This window comes from Musca autumnalis, unplaced genomic scaffold, assembly GCF_047663935.1.
Source record: "Musca autumnalis isolate F117 unplaced genomic scaffold, ASM4766393v1 scaffold_1, whole genome shotgun sequence".
NCBI lineage: Eukaryota > Metazoa > Arthropoda > Insecta > Diptera > Muscidae > Musca > Musca autumnalis.
In genome coordinates this window covers 108,136,024-108,154,546 of record NW_027411644.1, presented here as the reverse complement: position 1 = coordinate 108,154,546, position 18,523 = coordinate 108,136,024, and the positions used below count along the sequence as shown (strand labels likewise).

Genomic DNA, 18,523 nt, shown 5'->3' with positions numbered 1-18,523 from the left:
ATTGTGAACATAGCACCATGTTTTGGTAAAACCCCCATATAATGAATGGCACCTCCCGATTTTTGGTCTTTTTAGAACTTTAGCTCAATTTGTTGACCGATCTTCCTGTAATTTAACATCTGAGATTCCCTTTAGTCACGAAACTTCTCCACCACAAATTGTCAACATAGGTCTCTATTTTGGTATAGTTCCCTTATAACGGTACCTCCCGATTTTGCATATTTTGAGGATTTTTTTTTTTTGTCCGAACTAGCTGTAATTTGACAATTTAGGTTCGTAGTGTTTATAAACTACCTGTAAATTCAAATTGGTCTTAAAACTTCTCCCCATAAAATTGTCAACATAGGGGTATGCTTTTCTAAAGACCCCCCCGCCCCCCTACAACGGCATCACCCTATTTTGGGCATTTTAAGAATTTTGGTTACTTTTGTTGACCAAACAATCTATAATTTCACATGTGAGGCTCGCTAAAAGATTGTCAACATAGACCATGCTTTGATAAAGCCCCATAGAGTTATAGCTCCAGATTTTCGGTATTTTGAGGGTTTTAGCACATTTTTAAACTGAACCACCCGTAATTTGACTTTTGAGGTTCCCTGCAGTAAAGAAAATGATCAACATAGGTCCATGTTTTTGTACAGGCTCCATTTATGAAGATACCTCCCGAGTTTAAGTATTTTGAAGGGTTTTGCTAAATTTTTGATATAGCCTCCATATAAAAGTGCCGCCCGATTGAAAACATGTTAGATACATTTTCTGACCGAATTTAGGCAGTTGGGGTATCTTCACGCAGAAAAATATATGTTAACAAGTAAAAAAGTATCAGTTAGCTTTGCTGACAGAGATATACCCTCAGCCTGTGTATATTGAAACAATGTTTTCCCAAAAAACTTATGTATTTAGGGGGTTTTAAAAATTGTGGATGTTTCAACCGACAAAAATGTTGATTAGAATTAAAGATCAAAAGTTTTGCGGAGGAGATACTTAAAGGAATGGATCGACATTGACCATTATGAAAGTGGATCTCCAGCAACTACATATGGTGCCATATGGGGTTTTTACACCCTTCGGGCTGTTTGCTCAAGAAGTATAGACTTGCCCCTGAAAAAAATTTTACCACCGTAATTGAGGCAGCGAATGCAAGTTGCTTCAACAAAAATCAATGTGATTCGATTGCAGGTCTTAAAGTGAACTTATCCGAAATTTTGTGTGGGAGGTACCGGATGGAGTGGACAAATATAGACCATATTTGAACCTGATCTATTTCTGGTAGATATATTAGGATGTGTAAAGTATGGACCAATTCGGCCACTCCCTTCAAGAGTTACCGTACGAACAATTTTCCGACCATTTTTGAACTTTTGTGGGGGAGGTACCTGAAGGAGTGGACCGATATGGCTTATCTTCGAACTTAAACTATGTTTGGACAAAATATTACTAAGGCCAAATTTTGGACCGAATCGGCAGATCAATTCGAGAGTTATCTTGCGCTCCAACCACCTCACACGGTGTCATAGGGTTTTTTTTGCAACTTTGGGGCTTTTTTCTCAGGAAGTGTGGACTTGCCCCTAATGAAACTTATACGACGGTACAAGTGGGGGAGGTAGCGGAAGGAGTGGACCGATATAACCCATCTTGGAACTTAAACTAAGTTTGGACAAATTATTACGAAAGCCAAAATTTGGATCGAATCGATTGATCCGTTCGAGAGTTATCGTGCGCTCCAGCCAGACAGACAGACAGACAGACGGACGGACATTGCTCAATCGACTCCAAATTGTCTGAAACACATTTCGTCCAAACATACTTGGGGTCTAAAACCATTATTTCGATGAGACACATTTTGCCCGTATGAAAGTGTATATCAAGCTTTTTGTAGAAAATTAACTTATGTTGAAACTGAGGTATGGGGTATTGTAACTCGCGATCAGTTTTACTATACCATAACTTTTGACTGCATTTCGGCAAAATAAACTGTTTTAGCCCGATTCACCGAGGGGTTTCTTAAAATAATAATTTGAGCGGAAGCTGTGGTCGTACTAATGTAAAAAAATCGGAAAAAATCGTTGAAATAAATGAGTTTCATTATGTTATTTTCCAATTAGTGGTTTTACAACACAATGTAGACCTTAATGCTCAAAGGAGAAGTTAAAGAGCACACTTCAGAGTTGAAGTTTCTAATGTATGATTTTTTAATATATCCACTGTATCTACCTCAAACGGATGCTGACATTTTGAAACCTGAAAATGGGGTTTTTTGAATTTTTGCTCTAATCGGGATGCGCAGCTGGATTTCCCTAAAAGTCTATTATTATATTGTAGTACTCGTGATTTCACATTTTTTTATGTATAACATGAGGGTGTAGCCCTCACAGGATCACAGTAATCTGCACCTAAACACGAAATTTTTGTGCGTAAATTTTTCTCAAAAACCTATTTTTTTGGTTTAAAATTTACAAACATCATTCGATTTCCGTGGAAACCCGCGTAAATTTAGTTTTTTTACGTTCTGAATCTAACAAGCCACGACGCGTAAAAATCCACCCACTACATCGGCGGATATGATACCCCTCAAATTTCGAAAATTTGCAAAAAATTATTTTGAAAATATCGCATATTAAAACGCGTTTTGGATGTGTCAGTTCTACTTAAATAAATAGATCGATACGCGTGTTTAAACTGCGCGAAAACAGATATTTAAAAACTATCGCTAATCCAGAGATATAATAGATTTTTTCTAAAAATTAAGTGCGATGCTACATCCACGGTTCTTGATGGATCGCATTGAAACGTCATAGAAGGATGTATTTTTTAATGGTGATTATTGAAATCGGATGCGCATAAAATGTAAATGAACTTCGCGGAAATTATGACCATTTTACTGTATTTTGCACCCTTAAATGCAGCAGATGCTACATGGTGGCCGCCAAATAGAATTTGACAAACTGTACATCAAATAAAAGGGATTGATTAGCTGTGTTGGAAAATCGGATGCGCATCATGTCATTTTCACAATTACGCGGTTTATATGCGTCTCAAATGTTGTAATATTCAATATAACATTATTTTAACGTTATGCCACAATTGGAATTCCTTGTGATTTAATATAATGTTCTAAAAATATTCGCCAATAGGAAAACTATAAGTGAAAAATTTGTCACAACGGAATATCATCATTATTGCGTGAAATTTTGACGAAAATGCCGAAGAACTCAAACATTTTTTCTCCAACTTTTCCTATAAAACCATAAAAAAATAAAATTAGAATAATATGATTTTAATTTTTTCATAATATTTTCTTCGTATTTTTGCAAATAACATGAATACTATAGCTCCAATCTTCACAACTTAGGTTTGATTTTATTCCTCAAAATGTCTGGATGCTGTTATAATTTTTTATATATTTTTCGTAAGTATGAGCGCTATTGTTTCAAAAATATGTTTGTAAATACGTTAAATTATTTAACAAATTTGATTTTTCGCGAATCCATTGAGACTTTGCGATCATTTTTTGCATCATCGCAAAGGGTACGAATTCAGTTAACGATAATAGGATATAACAGCTAACTATATTAAGACGCGATTTTTTTAGAATTTTTTCTAATTATCATAATTAAAACGGTCATATCTTTTGCGCGCAACGATCAAAGTTAGTAACGAAAACAGATTTGGAATGCTGATTTTTTTCTTAATCTATGTACCAAAAATCATTGATGTAGTATCAAAATTTTTTTTTGATTTTTTTGAAATGGAAAAGACAATTTTAGACATTTTTCCTGATATACCCTCGTTAGCATAAATGCTGAGGGTATAAAAATAGGTTTGGATCCAAACAAATATTCGTTTGCACCCAAACATATAACTTGTTTGCACCCACACATATAATTTGTTTGCAGGACGCAAACATATGTTATTTTTGGGACTGATTGCAAACAAATATATGTTTGCTGCAAAATATGTTTGGGACATTTGTCACGGTGCTCTTGAAACAATTTTAAATGGAAGGTGCTTACACCTCGGAAGTTTTGCGTATTCTGAAACTACAATGTTTATAGATGAGAAAAAATCAAAAAACAAAAAAAAATCGTCGGAGCGCTTTTTAAATAAATCGCGATTTAAGTTGACATTTTTAGGGGTTGTTTAGGTTTTCACGATTTTGCTTAGAAACCGCAAGTCCTATCAAAATAGGACTGAAGAAAATGTTGTAGCTATGAAAATTCTCTGTAAGATTGACTTTTATGGTATTCTCGTCGCTTTTACTGTTTTTGAGATATATAAGTTCAATTTGGGACAATTCAAATTCAATTCAGTATCGCCCCCTTTTAAAACAATGTCATGACTGCAAATTCCCAACTTAAAGTTATATATCTAAAAAAATGTTACAACTTAGGATAAGTTACTTAAGCAAGTCTTGTAGAGAATTTTCACAGCTTTAATATTTTCTCAGGTCCCATATCGATATGACTTACCGTATTCAAGCAAAATCGCGAAACCTTAACAAAAAAACCTAAAAATGTAAACTGAGCTTCTTTATCTCAAAAATTGTACAGGCTCGGAACAAATCATAAACGTCAATCCTCTAGAGAATTTTCATAGCTACAACTTTTTCTTTAGCTCCATTTCGATTGGACTTGCGGTTTCCATGCAAAATCGTGAAAACCTAAAAAAACACCTAAAAATGTGAATTTTGACCGCGATTTTTTTAAAAATCCCTACAGCGATTATTTTCTTGTTTTTGGATTTTTCTCATCTATGAACATTGCTGTTTCAGAATTCACAAGAACTTCCCCTGTGTAAGCGGTTTTCATTAAAAGTTAGTTAAGGCGCACCTTATATGACATTGTTTTATAAGGGGGCGATACAGTCAGTGCATTGTTCCAATTTGAACTTCAATATCTCAATAATGGTAAAACCTACGAAAATACCGTAAAGGTCAATCATGTAGAGAATTTTCATAGCTACAACATTTTCTTGAGTCTCACTTTCGGTTTCTAAGCAAAATCGTGAAAACCTAAACAACACCTAAAAATGTCAACTTGAATCGCGTATATTTAAAAAGCGCACCGGCGATTTTTTTTTTTTATTTTGATTTTTCTCATCTATGAACATTGTAGTTTCAGAATCCGCAAAAACTTCCAAGGTGTAAGCACCTTCCATTTAAAATTGTTTCAAGAGCACCGTTTTGTTCGAGAGGCCTTTTTTTCCTCCGTGTGTGGTCGAAAAACTTCTATAATAAAACTTGTGGACAAGAAAGGAATTATTGCATTTTATTTTAGAATATTTTATGGTGGAGGATATAAAAAGTTCGGCCCTCCCGAGCTTAGCTATTTTTTTTTACCTTTTTATTAAAAGGTCAGTTCAGAATTTCCACTCAACTTAGCCATCTCACTTAGTGAACATTTTTATCTCGCAATGTGGTAGTTTAAATTTATATTTTTTAATATTAATATTTTAATATTATTATTTTGAAAACTTCTTATACGATAACTTTTGAAATCCCTTACACGAGGGATTCTTCAAAAAGAAATGATCAATGGAACTAACCCGCACCGTAACACCATCAATGCCAATAATCTTAACGCCAGAGATATTCGATAATACGTTTGGTGTGCGCAAGGCATAGTCGAAGAGAAATTTACCATCTTTAGCCACACGTAAATGGGTGTCGGTAAAACCCACTGCAATTTTAAATGGTGTTGAAAAATTCTCAAAAGGAAACCGACCATCTTTCTCTTTCTCCTCAGCTCCAAATCTGCAAAACAAAAGAAAATTCTTAAGAATTTAATTCAATCATGAAATCCATGTTCTTACACCATTTTTTCAGGATTATCATTTATATTGGTTGTTGGCAATTTCGAAGTCCTTATAACATACTTCGTATCAAATCGCATGCTAATGTGAACTTCTTGCCGCTTAATATTATGGGCATTGAGAAAATGCAACATAAACCGACCCTTAGAATCACCTCTCAGTTTGATCATAATAACCATAACATGACCCGGTTTAAAGGCTACAGGCATATCGTGACTAAAATGTACACGCTGTTGTGTTAGCTGTACCGGTGGCCAAGCTCGTGGAAAATATTTACGATGATCTATTTGATAAATCTGTGACAAATTACCCATTATTTTCAAAGTGTTCAATTCCTCAAGCGGTACTTGATATTTTACAAACATCAACGGTTTGCCATTAATGCTTATGTGGAACTTGTCTTCCGCCATTATCAGATTGATTTTAAATCTCTTCATAAGTTCCTCGGTCTCGTATTCTTTTGTAGCCACCTCTAGCCAATTTTCATTAACTTGTTGTTTAACAATAATCGCATCGTACTGGGTATTGACGACCATGTGTAATCCAATGTCAATTATGTCACGTTCTTGGAAACGTCCCGTGGCCAAAGATATGCTGAACCTATAGGAAGTTGATTTTTTTTAAATTAATTTAATATTATATTTTATTAATATATATTTATTTATTATTTTTTTTTTTTTTATTTTTTTTTACCATGACCCATCTTCTTCCACCTCAGCTCCAATCTCCAAAATGTGCCCAAATTTCAAATTGTCTGCCAGTTTACCTTGGAATATCGCCGACATTGTACATGTGTATTATCTTCTTCTCTTTTTTTTCTTCACAACCAAGCCATTAGAATCACTTTCTTTAACTGAAATTATTTCTAAAATTGAAGCACTATTTTAAAAAGAATCACTCAACATCTTTGACTCAAATAGTAACAAAAAACCGAATCTTTTATCGTTTGTGGCTACTTGGTTGACAAGCTAATGTACGGAAGAAGTATCGTACAATGGCATAGATATGCATTACTATAAATCAGAGTTGTCCGTTTGCTAAACCACAGTTGATGAAAATAAAGAGAGAAGAAGACGTGTGGTTTGATTTATACTTTTCCGTTCGATGCTGATCGTGGCTGCTATGAATGCATACACATTTTGTCAACCTCACAGACTTTTCCTCTACAAATTGTGGTCTCCTCTAGTAGTGAGTGGAAGTAATTACCGAAGTTATGAATTTTTTTTTTGTCGAACATTTTCGATAAGTAAGAAACAAAAATAAAGTAACCGCTAAACTTTATCTCTGACAAGAAAGCTGTTAATATTTATTAAAAGTTTGTGTCAGCCAACTTTGACTGCCAGTTGTGCAATATCACTTCAACTACGCCAATGCCCGCCAAGAAAAATCCCCCACAACAAAACAAATATCTCTTTATGTGGTTTATGTTTATTTTTGCCGGCATTTATTGGGAATTCCCTTGTGCTAACAGAGGAATTGTGAACATGTTTATGAGTTATTTTGCCGAATTGAATTATTTTTTTTTTCTTGTTTATTACATATGGTGCAATGTCGATTATCAAAATAGCTTCAACGTCATGAATGGTAGATATGTATATTAGGCCGGGACGATTTGAAAACCTTAATGGGCCCTTCGTGATTCTGATTCCTGGGATTGAACTGAGCAAAAAAGTCTACTGGAGCATATGTCTACGATGAAAATCCAGCCTCCCGATTTTGACTTTAAGTTTTTTATCTACGTTTTTTTGACATCTTCGCATATAACAGCCAAACCATTGAGATTTTCGAGCCAACGCAAGGACAAAAATTGTAGCCAAGACAGTAATTAAGAACTCTCTAATACATCGCAAAAGCATTGGAACGCTTTTTCAGACAGTTTTGGTCTTGAGAAGGTGCAAAACTTTCGGAAAATGTCGATAAATGACACTTTTCTACAAAAGTTGACCAGAAAAATATTCAAGCGTTCTGAAGCAAAATTCTATCGTGTTGGGAGCCATGGACAACGACAATGCTTTTAGTTCGTTTGGGTCACTTCGTTTTATTTTTTTATAACGGTAAAAGTAGTGAAAATCTGGGTTTCTAACATTTTCAAATTTAAACGGGCATATCTTCTTTTTTTCACAAGGGATTTCTATTGATCCTTCTTCCTTTTAAAGGGGTGAATAATATCTTTCGAACAAGTTATTATTTTTAAATCGGTTAACAAATGGCTAAGTTATAGTGCTTTATGTCTGACAACCCCCACAAAAAAACTATAACAGAATTTCTCACAATTTTCAAAATAAATATTGAACAAAACAAAACAAGTAAGAAAAGTCTATAGTCGGACGAAGCCGACCATGGGATACCCTATACCACTACCCCTGGACAATCGCTCTCCACGGAACTTCTTTTCAATGATTGTGAAAATTTAATTATCAAATATCAGAGATGTAATGTATAATACTTATGACCAAAACCAAAAAGTTATTTAGCATGACAAAGACATTTTTGTAGCAGGAAAGGAAAATTTAGTTCACACAAACTAAAATGTAATGAAACCCACTTATGTAGTACTACTACTTCCGTTGTTTAACCGCTACCTTATTGAAATTTTTACCAATTTCACACAAAAGTTTCAGTCCATTTAACCCGCTAAGTATTATCTGATCTTCACGTTGGTTTGTACGCTTCTTCTTCATCATAAACTTAAACTTTGTTTAAAATTTTGCGGGTTATTATTTTGACCTACAGAGCCGACACAAAATTGGTTAAAATTTTGTTTTTGGTCCATTTCATTCCCTGAACATTTCACGATCATCAGCAAAAACTAATCATTTCTATTCTGGCCCGAACCCAACCTCCTTAAAAATTCGTTACAATCGGTCCATAATTGAGGCCTTAAGCTTGTTTACAATTTTTAATGGACGGACACACATCGCTAAATCGCTTTATCTCGTCGAGATATGAATTTTGGCATACCAAATAAGGGGTCTAGGACGAATATTTCTTGGTGTTACATAATATTTTGGAGAGACAATATGTAGCATGGAATAAAAATGTGGTTCTCTACACAGAACCCATTATATATTAGGCAGTAGGCCCGTTATCTAGAAAACACTTTATTGCAATTTACATCAGAGGAAAGTTCAGTAGTTTTTTCCCATATGTAGGCTACTTTGCGAAATATATATGTCCTCAAGGAATTAAAATATCGACAAAAAATAAAATTTTTATATTTTTCATACAAAAGTAATGGTCCATTTTACCCGCTAAAGAATATCAGATCATCATTCAAAATTGTAGGCATCTTTTTCGACCTATACTCTTACCCGGTGCAAAATTTCGTGACTATTGATGTATAATTGCGACTTCTAGCGAGTTTATTATTACACTACAAACAAATAACGGAATATATTAGGCTGTAACTCTATTATCTGATCATGCACACCAACATAATTGGCATCAATTGAAGGGTCAAGCGTTCCGCTTTCAAGTATATCTGACTTGTCCGGAATGTCACTTCCAGGAATTAAGATATAAGCTGTATATTAAAAATTTTCACAATTTTCACACAAAAGTTTTGGTCCATTTAACCATCTGAAATTGCAAGCTTCTCCTTTGTGATATACTCTTACCTTATTTAAAATTACGCGTTGATCGGACTATTATTGAGACCTACAGAGCCGCTAGAAAATTTGATAAATATTATGTTTTTGGTCCATTTCAACCGCTAAATATTTCACGATCATCACCAATAAGAATAGGGATCTGTTCTGATCTGAACCCGACCTGCATAAAAAATTTCGTGACGATCGGTCCATAATTGCGGCCTGGAGCGTGTTTACAATTTATAATGGACAGACGGACGGACATACATCTCAAAATCGCTTTATCTCGTCGAGATATGAAGATTGGTATACAACATTGGGGTTCTCCGACGAATATTTCGCGGTGTTACATGAATTTTTACCAAAACAAACATATAATAAATACCCTTTTCCACATTGTGGTATAGGGTATAACTATTAACTATAAAATATAGAAACATCGTTGAACGCTTTTCGTTAGTTGTAAAATAAAACACATTCTCCTCAAAATTGAAATCATCAAGGGAAAATCGGCATCTGTAATCAAATTATTATATAATGTAATAAATAGGTACATCCATATTGCAAATATATGCATGTATATGAAAAATGTATTATTGTTATTACCAATATTAAATGCGATTTCTTCCTTGTCCAATAAAATATTTTTTGATTCAATTATAAAATTACCATTTATAAAATGTATTGGGCATTTCATTTACTAAAAAGCTCCATTTCTTGAGGAAAACACAAACACTGATTTATTCACTCACTTCATCGTCTTTACTCAACGATTGTATTTAGAAAAATAAAGAAAAAAGGACAACATAATTTATACCATTTTTTCTTTTCCTCTTCGCTTGCTACGTTGGTTAACAACAAAGAACGAAACACACGTGTTTGGCCGTATACACACCACCAAAGCACAAACAAAATTTTTTACCCTCCCTTCTTCGCTTGGGCGTCTTCTATTACATATACACCCAGCTATTTATTACAAACAGCATTCCGCAGCCGCGAGAGCCCTGTTGTTACTCTCTTTGACAAAAATTCTCTCTCCACCCATAAAAAATATGTTCTAACACAAAAAATATTTTTGGTACCCAAACAAATAAAATTGAGATATGTTGCAAAATGCTGCAAACATATATTTGTTTGGAACAAAATATATTATGTTTGGATCCAAACATATATTTGTTTGCAACCAGTCCCAAACATAAATTTGTTTTGATTCAAACATATTAATAACATATATTTTTCTGCGTGTAGAACTCGGACCAACTGTGGAAGTGGGTTCATATAATTTTGAGGTATTAAAAGACTTTGTCTACCACGGCAACGCCACAAAAAACACAACAAACACCATCAGTTGTGAAATAAGAAGAAGAATAGTATTGGCCAACAGATTCTACTTTGGTTTAAATCAGCAATTTAAAAACAATGCCACATCTCGTCAAACAAAGATAATACACTTTACAAAACACTGATACTGATCCGAAGTCTGGGTACTTGCGCAAGCAGATAAGGCAGTGCTTGGTAGGTTTGGGAGAAAATTCTTCGAAAGATCTACGAGCCAGTTTTGTGAATGTCGACGTCGTATGAACCACGAACTATATCTGATATACAACGACATCGGTATAGTTAAGCGTATCGAGATACAACGATTGCGTGGGCTAGGTCATGTCATAAGAATGACCGATGATGAAGCCGCTTAAAAGACGTATAAATACGGTCCACAGAATTGGAAGGCCAAGGCTTCGATGGAGCAAACAAGTGGAAGACGAGATCGAAAAACTGGAGAAGTAAAGCAACAAATAGGGAGGTACGGAAATCTTTTCTCAGTTCGGCTTATAAGACAAATCTTCTGTAACGGGCCAACTATGTAAGTACTTCGTTAGGTGGTATTGGAGTTTAACAGAATGTTGTCACGTCCAATCTTCATTACCTCAGCAATCCTGTGCATTATTCTGTTCATCATTGCTGCCGGAAGAAATTACATATTAACTTTTTTAAAACATTTAAAAACGTTACTTGCGACTGCTGCAAGTCATGGAATTTCTTTCTCGATATAAATAAGTGTATAAAAATAAATATGTACATATATGAAAAATTAAAAATGAATGCGGTTTTTGGTTTACAAATGAGACCAAACGCTTAGCATATGCATACCTTCAATAGTTAGGTAGCAGAAAAAATCTCACAAATAATATTATTTAGCTGCCAAGCAAACGTATTGTATTACAGCATGTCCGTATTATTTCAGGGGAAACTCATAGAAAATTTGACCTTTGGTCATCTCCTGCAGATTGGTGGCAAAGCAGAAAGTGAAGAATCATGGCAAGTTGTTGTTTTTTCAAGATAAAAAATTCCCCCCTTTCAGGTTCTGCATTTCATTGGCAATGGGAAAATGCACCGGAACAGAAACATTCGATATACCGTTCCATATGCAGGTGGATGTTAGGAAAAGAGAAATTATATTTAAACGATTTGATGGCCAATGGTGGGATGTGGTCAGTGAGGAATATGAAACGGAAAAATTTTGTCAGAATTTCCGCATAACAATAGCTGTCGATGAGAAAAAGTTTTATGTGGCAATCAATGACAAACCCTTTTCATTTATTGACTACAAGGCCCCTCTGACAAAAATAAGTCATGTTAGACTTGATGGAAATCTGATGACACTTAAACAGCTTGATCATCGTAAATATTTCAGTGAAAGATGGCCACCGGTTCAAATCGCAGTAGACAATGCATTACATTTCAGTCATGACATACCATGTCGATGGCAACCCGGAAATGTTATGGTGATGACCATGAAATTATTAGGCAACATGAATGGTTGGTTTAGAATAGATTTTCGCAATTCCGAGAATTTTAAACGCATTGAAATCCATATCAATGTGAGGTTCAATGAAATGACAATTGTACGAAATTCCAAATTGCCCACAAAGAATCCTGAAAATAATCCAGATATGACAGAGTAAGTAGAAGTTTGAAATAAGAATATCAATTTTGATAAAATGTTATAATTTTCAATTTAGATGGAGTTACGAAGAAAGAAGAGGAAGTTTTCCCTTTGATAGAGAATCTAAACCATTCAGATTGGCATTGGGATTTACGGGCACTTATCTAAAAATGGCCAAAGATGGTGCATTTCTTTTTAATTATAAATTTCGTACAGAGAAAATGTTACCCTTTTTAATGGGAATGAAAATTGAAGGACAGAAAGGCATGATTGTTCGTGTGCTTGCTATAGACCATTTATTGTGCGATCATCCCGAATGTGAAGGCTTTGAACAGTATTCTGTGAAGTGCTAAACTAATACAAATAAATACTTGTAAGAAAAAATTTTAAGTAGTTTACTTGACAATTTTAGAGGTGTGTGGAACACAACCGAGATATGCGTACGTGATATGATAATAGTGGTAATAATAATTTAGAAACTATCGAAGAAGCCTAAGGTACTCGCAGGGATATCGTTATATAATGGGTGGCAAGTAATGTCAGAAATTCTTTCAAACGCAGCCGGACTAGTCGTGGCTGTATGCATTGCACCAAAACCCTTATTCACTCCATGTATGGAGCTATATTTTCCGGTGTTGAACTGTTCGACTGGTAAGCCATTGGCTCCTGCTGCCTTATTATAATCTCCACCATAGTATGGAGGGTATATTAAGTTTTTGTTTTTTTTTTTCATTTGTAACGCATTAAAATTGGGTGACGTAGGGGATGGAAGATACCAAGGAACGGTCCAGATTGCCTTTAACATGGCAAAGCCCAGGATTTATCTTGGTCCCTCTTTCATCTCAAGTGGACACTGACCTCCCCGTGGTGTCACCTGGGGAACTGCCTTTAACACCCGTTAAAGGTAGTGAGCTAACATGTGCCGCGCGTTCGCCCATAAGAACGTTAAAAACTTGGGTTTGGGCGTCGGGTTAGTAACCCTACCCTCGAAAAAACAGCCTTCTATGAAAAAACGAAAGAAAAGATAAACAAACCCGTCTAATATTGACGAACGCCGTACTCTTTATAAAGAAGGTGCAGTTTATGCATTGGCAGATGTACCTGAAAAGTACAAGGCCGACATTACTGCCATACAGGAAATACGATGGAACAGGAAAGGCGTCACACTTACTTACTTACTTACTTAGCTGGCCTTTTACACAACATTTGTTCCATAAGCCGAACTAAGAAAAAATCTCCAATCCTCTCTGTTTGTTGCTGTATTTTCCCAATCTGGGATATGTAGCTTTGTGATATCTCGTTTCACTTGTTCGCTCCAACGAAGCTTTGGCCTTCCAGATCTGCGAGAACCTCCATGCGGCCCGTATTTATACGCCTTTTTAGCGGGTTCATCATCACTCATTCTTATAACATGGCCTAGCCATCGCAATCGTTGTATCTCGATTCGTTCAACTATATTGATGTCATTGTATAGTTGATACAGCTCGATGTTCATACGACGCCGATATTCGCCGTCAACACAGATTGGCCCGTAGATCTTTCGAAGAATTTTTCTCTCAAACACACAAAGCACTGCCTTATCTGCTTGAGCAAGTACCCATGCTTCGGAACCATACATTAGCACGGGTAGTATCAGTGTTTTGTACAGTGTTATTTTTGTTTGACGAGAGGTGGCTTTATTCCTAAACTGCTTACTCAGCCCAAAGTAGCATCTGTTAGCCAACACTATTCTTCTTCGTATTTCACAACTGATGTTATTTGTTGTGTTTATGGCGGTGCCGAGGTAGACGAAGTCCTTTACTACCTCAAAATTATAGGTACCAACATTCACAGATGGTGCGGTGTTTATGGACATATTACGCGTCGATACCATCAACTTGGTTTTTACGCCGTTTACTGCCAGACCAACTTTAGCAGATTCTCTTTCGACTTTTGCAAAGGTGTCAGTTACTTCCTTTACCGATCGACCCATGATGTCAATGTCGTCGGCATAAGCCAGTAACATGTGGCTGTTCGTGTATATCGTTCCATTTCTTTTGACCTTCGCGTCTCGTATGACCTTTTCCAGCAGGATTTTGAATAGATCACACGACAGGCCGTCTCCTTGTCTGAAACCTCTTTTGGTAGTAAACTCTTCGGAGAGGTTCTTTCCAATTTTAACTGAGGATCTCGTCTCAGTTAATGTCATTCTACAAAGTCGAATGAGCTTTGCAGGAATACCAAAATCAGACATGGCTTGGAACACCTTTGAACGTATAGGGCTGTCGAATGCTGCCTTATAATCGACGAAAAGATGGAAGGTGTCGATCTGACCATAGGCTTTAGTCTCTCACACAATATGCCAGATACTATCTTATATGCGATAGGGAGCAGACTTATGCCCCTATAATTGGAGCACACAGTCTTATCACCCTTCTTGTGGACTGGACATAGGATGCTCACGTTCCAATCGTCGGGTACGCGTTCTTCCTGCCAGATGGTGCTAACTAGCTGATGCATACACCTTATCAGCGTGTCGCCTCCGGTTTTGAACAGCTCGGCTGGTAGGCCATCTGCTCCTGCCGCCTTATTATTCTTCAGCCGGTTTATTGCTGTCCTTACCTCATCTTGGCTGGGCGGTATACATTCAATACCATCATCTGGGATTGGATCTGTGGTATCTTCGCCGTCTTCACTGCTATCGGATACCAACAGTTTGGAAAAATGTTCTTTCCATATCCTGAGCACACTATCTGTATCAGTTACCAAATTACCTTGTTGATCTCTACAGGACGATATTCCTGTACCAAAGCCATCAGTTTGATGCTTCACTCTTTGGTAGAATTTTCGGACTTCGTTCTGTCTCCTGTACATCTCCATTTGTTCACACTCCCTCTTTTCCATTTCTCTCTTTTTCCTGCGGAAAAGACGTTTCTCCTCTCTCCTTTTTTCCCGATACCTCTCTCGTGCGCTACGCGTTGCTACTGATTGTAAAGTAGCCCTATATGCCGCATTTTTTTCTTCGGTAGCAGCACGGCACTCCTGGTCATACCACGGATTCTTTGGTGGAGGTCTCTGGTATCCAAGTACTGATTTTGCGGCTGTTTGCATGGAGTGGGCAATATTTTGCCATTGTGCTGATATGTTATCGGGACGAGAAGTGCTATCATTAAGCAATTGGGTCAGTTGAGTGGAATATGCTGTGGCTATCTGTTGTGTTTGCAGCTTGGCGATGTCCAACTTTCGTGTTGTGTCTGTCCGTGCTTTATTTGCAACGTTTAGACGGGTACGTACCTTTGCTGCAACGAGGTAATGGTCCGAATCTATGTTTGCTCCTCGGAACGATCGTACATCCAACACGCTCGATGAATGTCTTCCATCTATCACAACGTGATCAATTTGATTTATTGTTCTTTGGTCTGGAGACAGCCAAGTGCCCTTATGAATATCGAGATGCTTAAATCTGGTACTGCTAACTACCATGTTTTTTGCCGCTGCGAAGTCTATCAGCCTCATTCCATTGTCTGATGTTTCACTATGTAGACTGAATTTCCCAACTGTTTGTCCAAAGATATTCTCCTTTCCAATTTTGGCATTAAAATCGCCTAGAACAATTTTAATGTCATGGGCAGGACAACGGTCATATGTTTCTTCTAAGCTCTCGTAGAATATATCTTTGGTCTGTTCGTCCTTGTCTTCGGTTGGGGCATGAGCGCAGATAAAGCTGATGTTGAAGAATTTTGCTTTAAATCGAATTGTAGCAAGTCTTTCATTCACTGGGGTGAAGCTGGAGACCAGATGTTTTAACCTCCGACCAACTACAAAACCGCAACCAAACTCATGCTTTGTGTCATGGCAGCTATAATACAGTGCGTCACCTTTAGGTGTTGTTGTGACATCTTTCCCAGTCCATCGTATTTCCTGTATGGCAGTAATATCGGCTTTGTACTTTCCAAGTACGTCTGCCAATGCGAAGACTGCACCTTCTCTATAAAGAGTGCGAACATTCCAGGTGCAGATTCGCAGATCATGGTCCTTAAATCGTTTGCGGGGTTCGTCAACTTTAGAGGGGTTTGTTTTTCTTTTCTTTCGTTTTTTCATAGTAGGCTGTTTTTTTCTAGGGGAGGGTTACTAACCCGACGCCCAAACCCAAGTTTTTAACGTTCTTATGGGTGAACGCGCGGCACATGTTAGCTCACTACCTTTAACGGGTGTTAAAGGCAGTTCCCCAGGTGACACCACGGGGAGGTCAGTGTCCACTTGAGATGAAAGAGGGACCAAGATAAATCCTGGGCTTTGCCATGTTAAAACCGGTCAGGACCGTTCCTTGGTATCTTCCATCCCCTACGTCACAACAACACCTAAATGTGACGCACTGTATTATATATAGCTGCCATGACAGAAAGCATGAGTTTGGTTGCGGATTTGTAGTTGGTCGGAGGTTAAAACATCTAGTCTCCAGCTTCACCCCAGTGAATGAAAGACTCGCTGCAATTCGATTAAAAGCAAAATTCTTCAACATCAGCTTTACTTGCGCTCATGCTCCCACTGAAGACAAGGACGAACAGACTAAACATATATTTTACGAGAGCTTAGAAGAAACTTATGACCGTTCTCCTGCCCATGACATTAAAATTATACTAGGCGATTTTAATGCCAAAATTGGAAAGGAGAATATCTTTGGCCCAACAGTCGGGAAATTCAGTCTCCACAGTGGAACATCAGACAATGGTATGAGGCTGATAGACTTTGCAGCTGCAAGAAACATGGTAGTTAGCAGTACCTGGTTTAAGGATCTCGATATGCATAAGGGCACCTGGGCATTGGTAACCTGCAATCACAACAGATAGCCACTGTATATTCCACTCAACTGGCCCAACTGCTTAATCAAAGCACTCCTCGTCTCGATAACATATTAGGCAAATGGCAAAACATTGCCCACTCCATGCAAACAGCCGCAAAATCAGTACTTGGATACCAGAGACCTCCACCAAGGAATACATGGTATGACCAGGAGTGTCGTGCTGCTACCGAAAAGAAAAATGCGGAAAAATCAGTAGCAACGCGTAGCGCACGAGAGAGGTATCGTGAGAAAAGGAGAGAGAAGAAAAGTCTTTTCCACAGGAAAAAGAGAGAGAGATTGAAAAGCGGGAGTGTGAACAATTCGAGATGTGCAGGAGACAGAATGAAGTCCGAAAATTCTACCAAAGAGTGCAACATCAAACTGATGGCTTTGGAACTGGCACATCCTCCTGTAGAGACCAGCAAGGTAATCTAGATACAGATAGTGTGCTAAGGATATGGAAAGAGCATTTTTCCAAACTGTTGGTATCCAATAGTAGCGAAGTCGACGAAGATACCACAGATCCAATCGCAGAAGATGGTATTGAATGTATACCACCCGGCCAAGACGAGGTGAAGACAGCAATAAACCGGCTGAAGAATCATAAGGCTGCAGGAGCTGATGGCCTACCAGCCGAGCTGTTTAAAACCGGAGGCGACACGCTGATAAGGTGTATGCATCAGCTAGTTAGCTCCATCTGGCAGCAACCTGAGGATCCTGTGTCCCGTCCATAAGAAAGGAGATAAGACTTTATGCTCCAACTATAGGGACATAAGTCTTCTCCCTATTGCCTACAAGATAGTGTCATGCCATTGCGGCCTTAGACCTGGCAAGTCCACCATTGACCAGATATTTACCCTGCGGCAATTCCTGGAGAAGACCCAAGAGATGCATATCGACACATACCACCTTTTTGTCGATTATAAAGTAGCCAGCGACAGCCCGCTACGTTCAAAGGTATTCCAAGCAATGTCGGAATTTGGTATCCCCACAAAGCTCATTCGCCTTTGTAAAATGACTCTAACTGACACAAGATCTTCAGTTAAAATAGGAAAGAACCTCTCCGAAAAGTTTTGTACCAGAAGAGGTTTCAGGCAAGGAGACAGCCTTTCGTGTGATCTTTTCAACATCATGCTAGAAAAGGTTATACGAGAGGCAAACGTCAAAAGAAGTGGCACAATCTACACCAATAGCCACATGTTACTTGCTTATGCTGATGATATAGACATCATGGGACGATCAGTAAAAGAAGTAACCGATACCTTTATGAAGGTCGAAGGAGAATCTGCTAAAGTGGGTCTGGCGGTAAACGGCGAGAAGACCAAGCTGATGGTGTCGACGCGCAATGCATCCATT

The 18,523-nt window shown here is 37.5% G+C and overlaps 1 protein-coding gene and 1 pseudogene across 2 annotated transcripts; one reads left to right on the top strand and one right to left on the bottom strand.

Moving 5' to 3' along the window:
• LOC141390741 (aquaporin-like) overlaps window positions 1-18,523 on the top strand; it is a 434,687-nt pseudogene that overhangs the window by 272,078 nt on the left and 144,086 nt on the right.
• Window positions 5,304-7,084, bottom strand: LOC141390739 (galectin-8-like). Of its 2 annotated transcripts, none has more exons than XM_073963686.1 (3): window positions 6,505-7,084; window positions 5,812-6,411; window positions 5,304-5,752 (listed from the first exon to the last, which is right to left on the bottom strand). In XM_073963686.1, exons 1-3 carry the CDS (start codon window positions 6,594-6,596, stop codon window positions 5,461-5,463), a joined length of 984 nt encoding a protein of 327 aa, XP_073819787.1. In that variant the 5' UTR covers window positions 6,597-7,084; the 3' UTR covers window positions 5,304-5,460. The 2 variants fall into 2 exon arrangements, with proteins under 2 accessions (XP_073819787.1, XP_073819788.1); XM_073963687.1 differs by having other exon boundaries at window positions 6,578-6,849.

Bases quoted from the DNA above. Each gene is read 5' to 3' on its own strand.
- LOC141390739 (XM_073963686.1), bottom strand. From the start codon at position 6,596: ATGTCGGCGATATTCCAAGGTAAACTGGCAGACAATTTGAAATTTGGG. The intron at 6,412-6,504 runs GTAAAAAAAAAT...AACTTCCTATAG, and splicing joins GTGGAAGAAGATGGGTCATG to GTTCAGCATATCTTTGGCCA. The intron at 5,753-5,811 runs GTAAGAACATGG...TTTGTTTTGCAG, and splicing joins GATAATCCTGAAAAAATGGT to ATTTGGAGCTGAGGAGAAAG.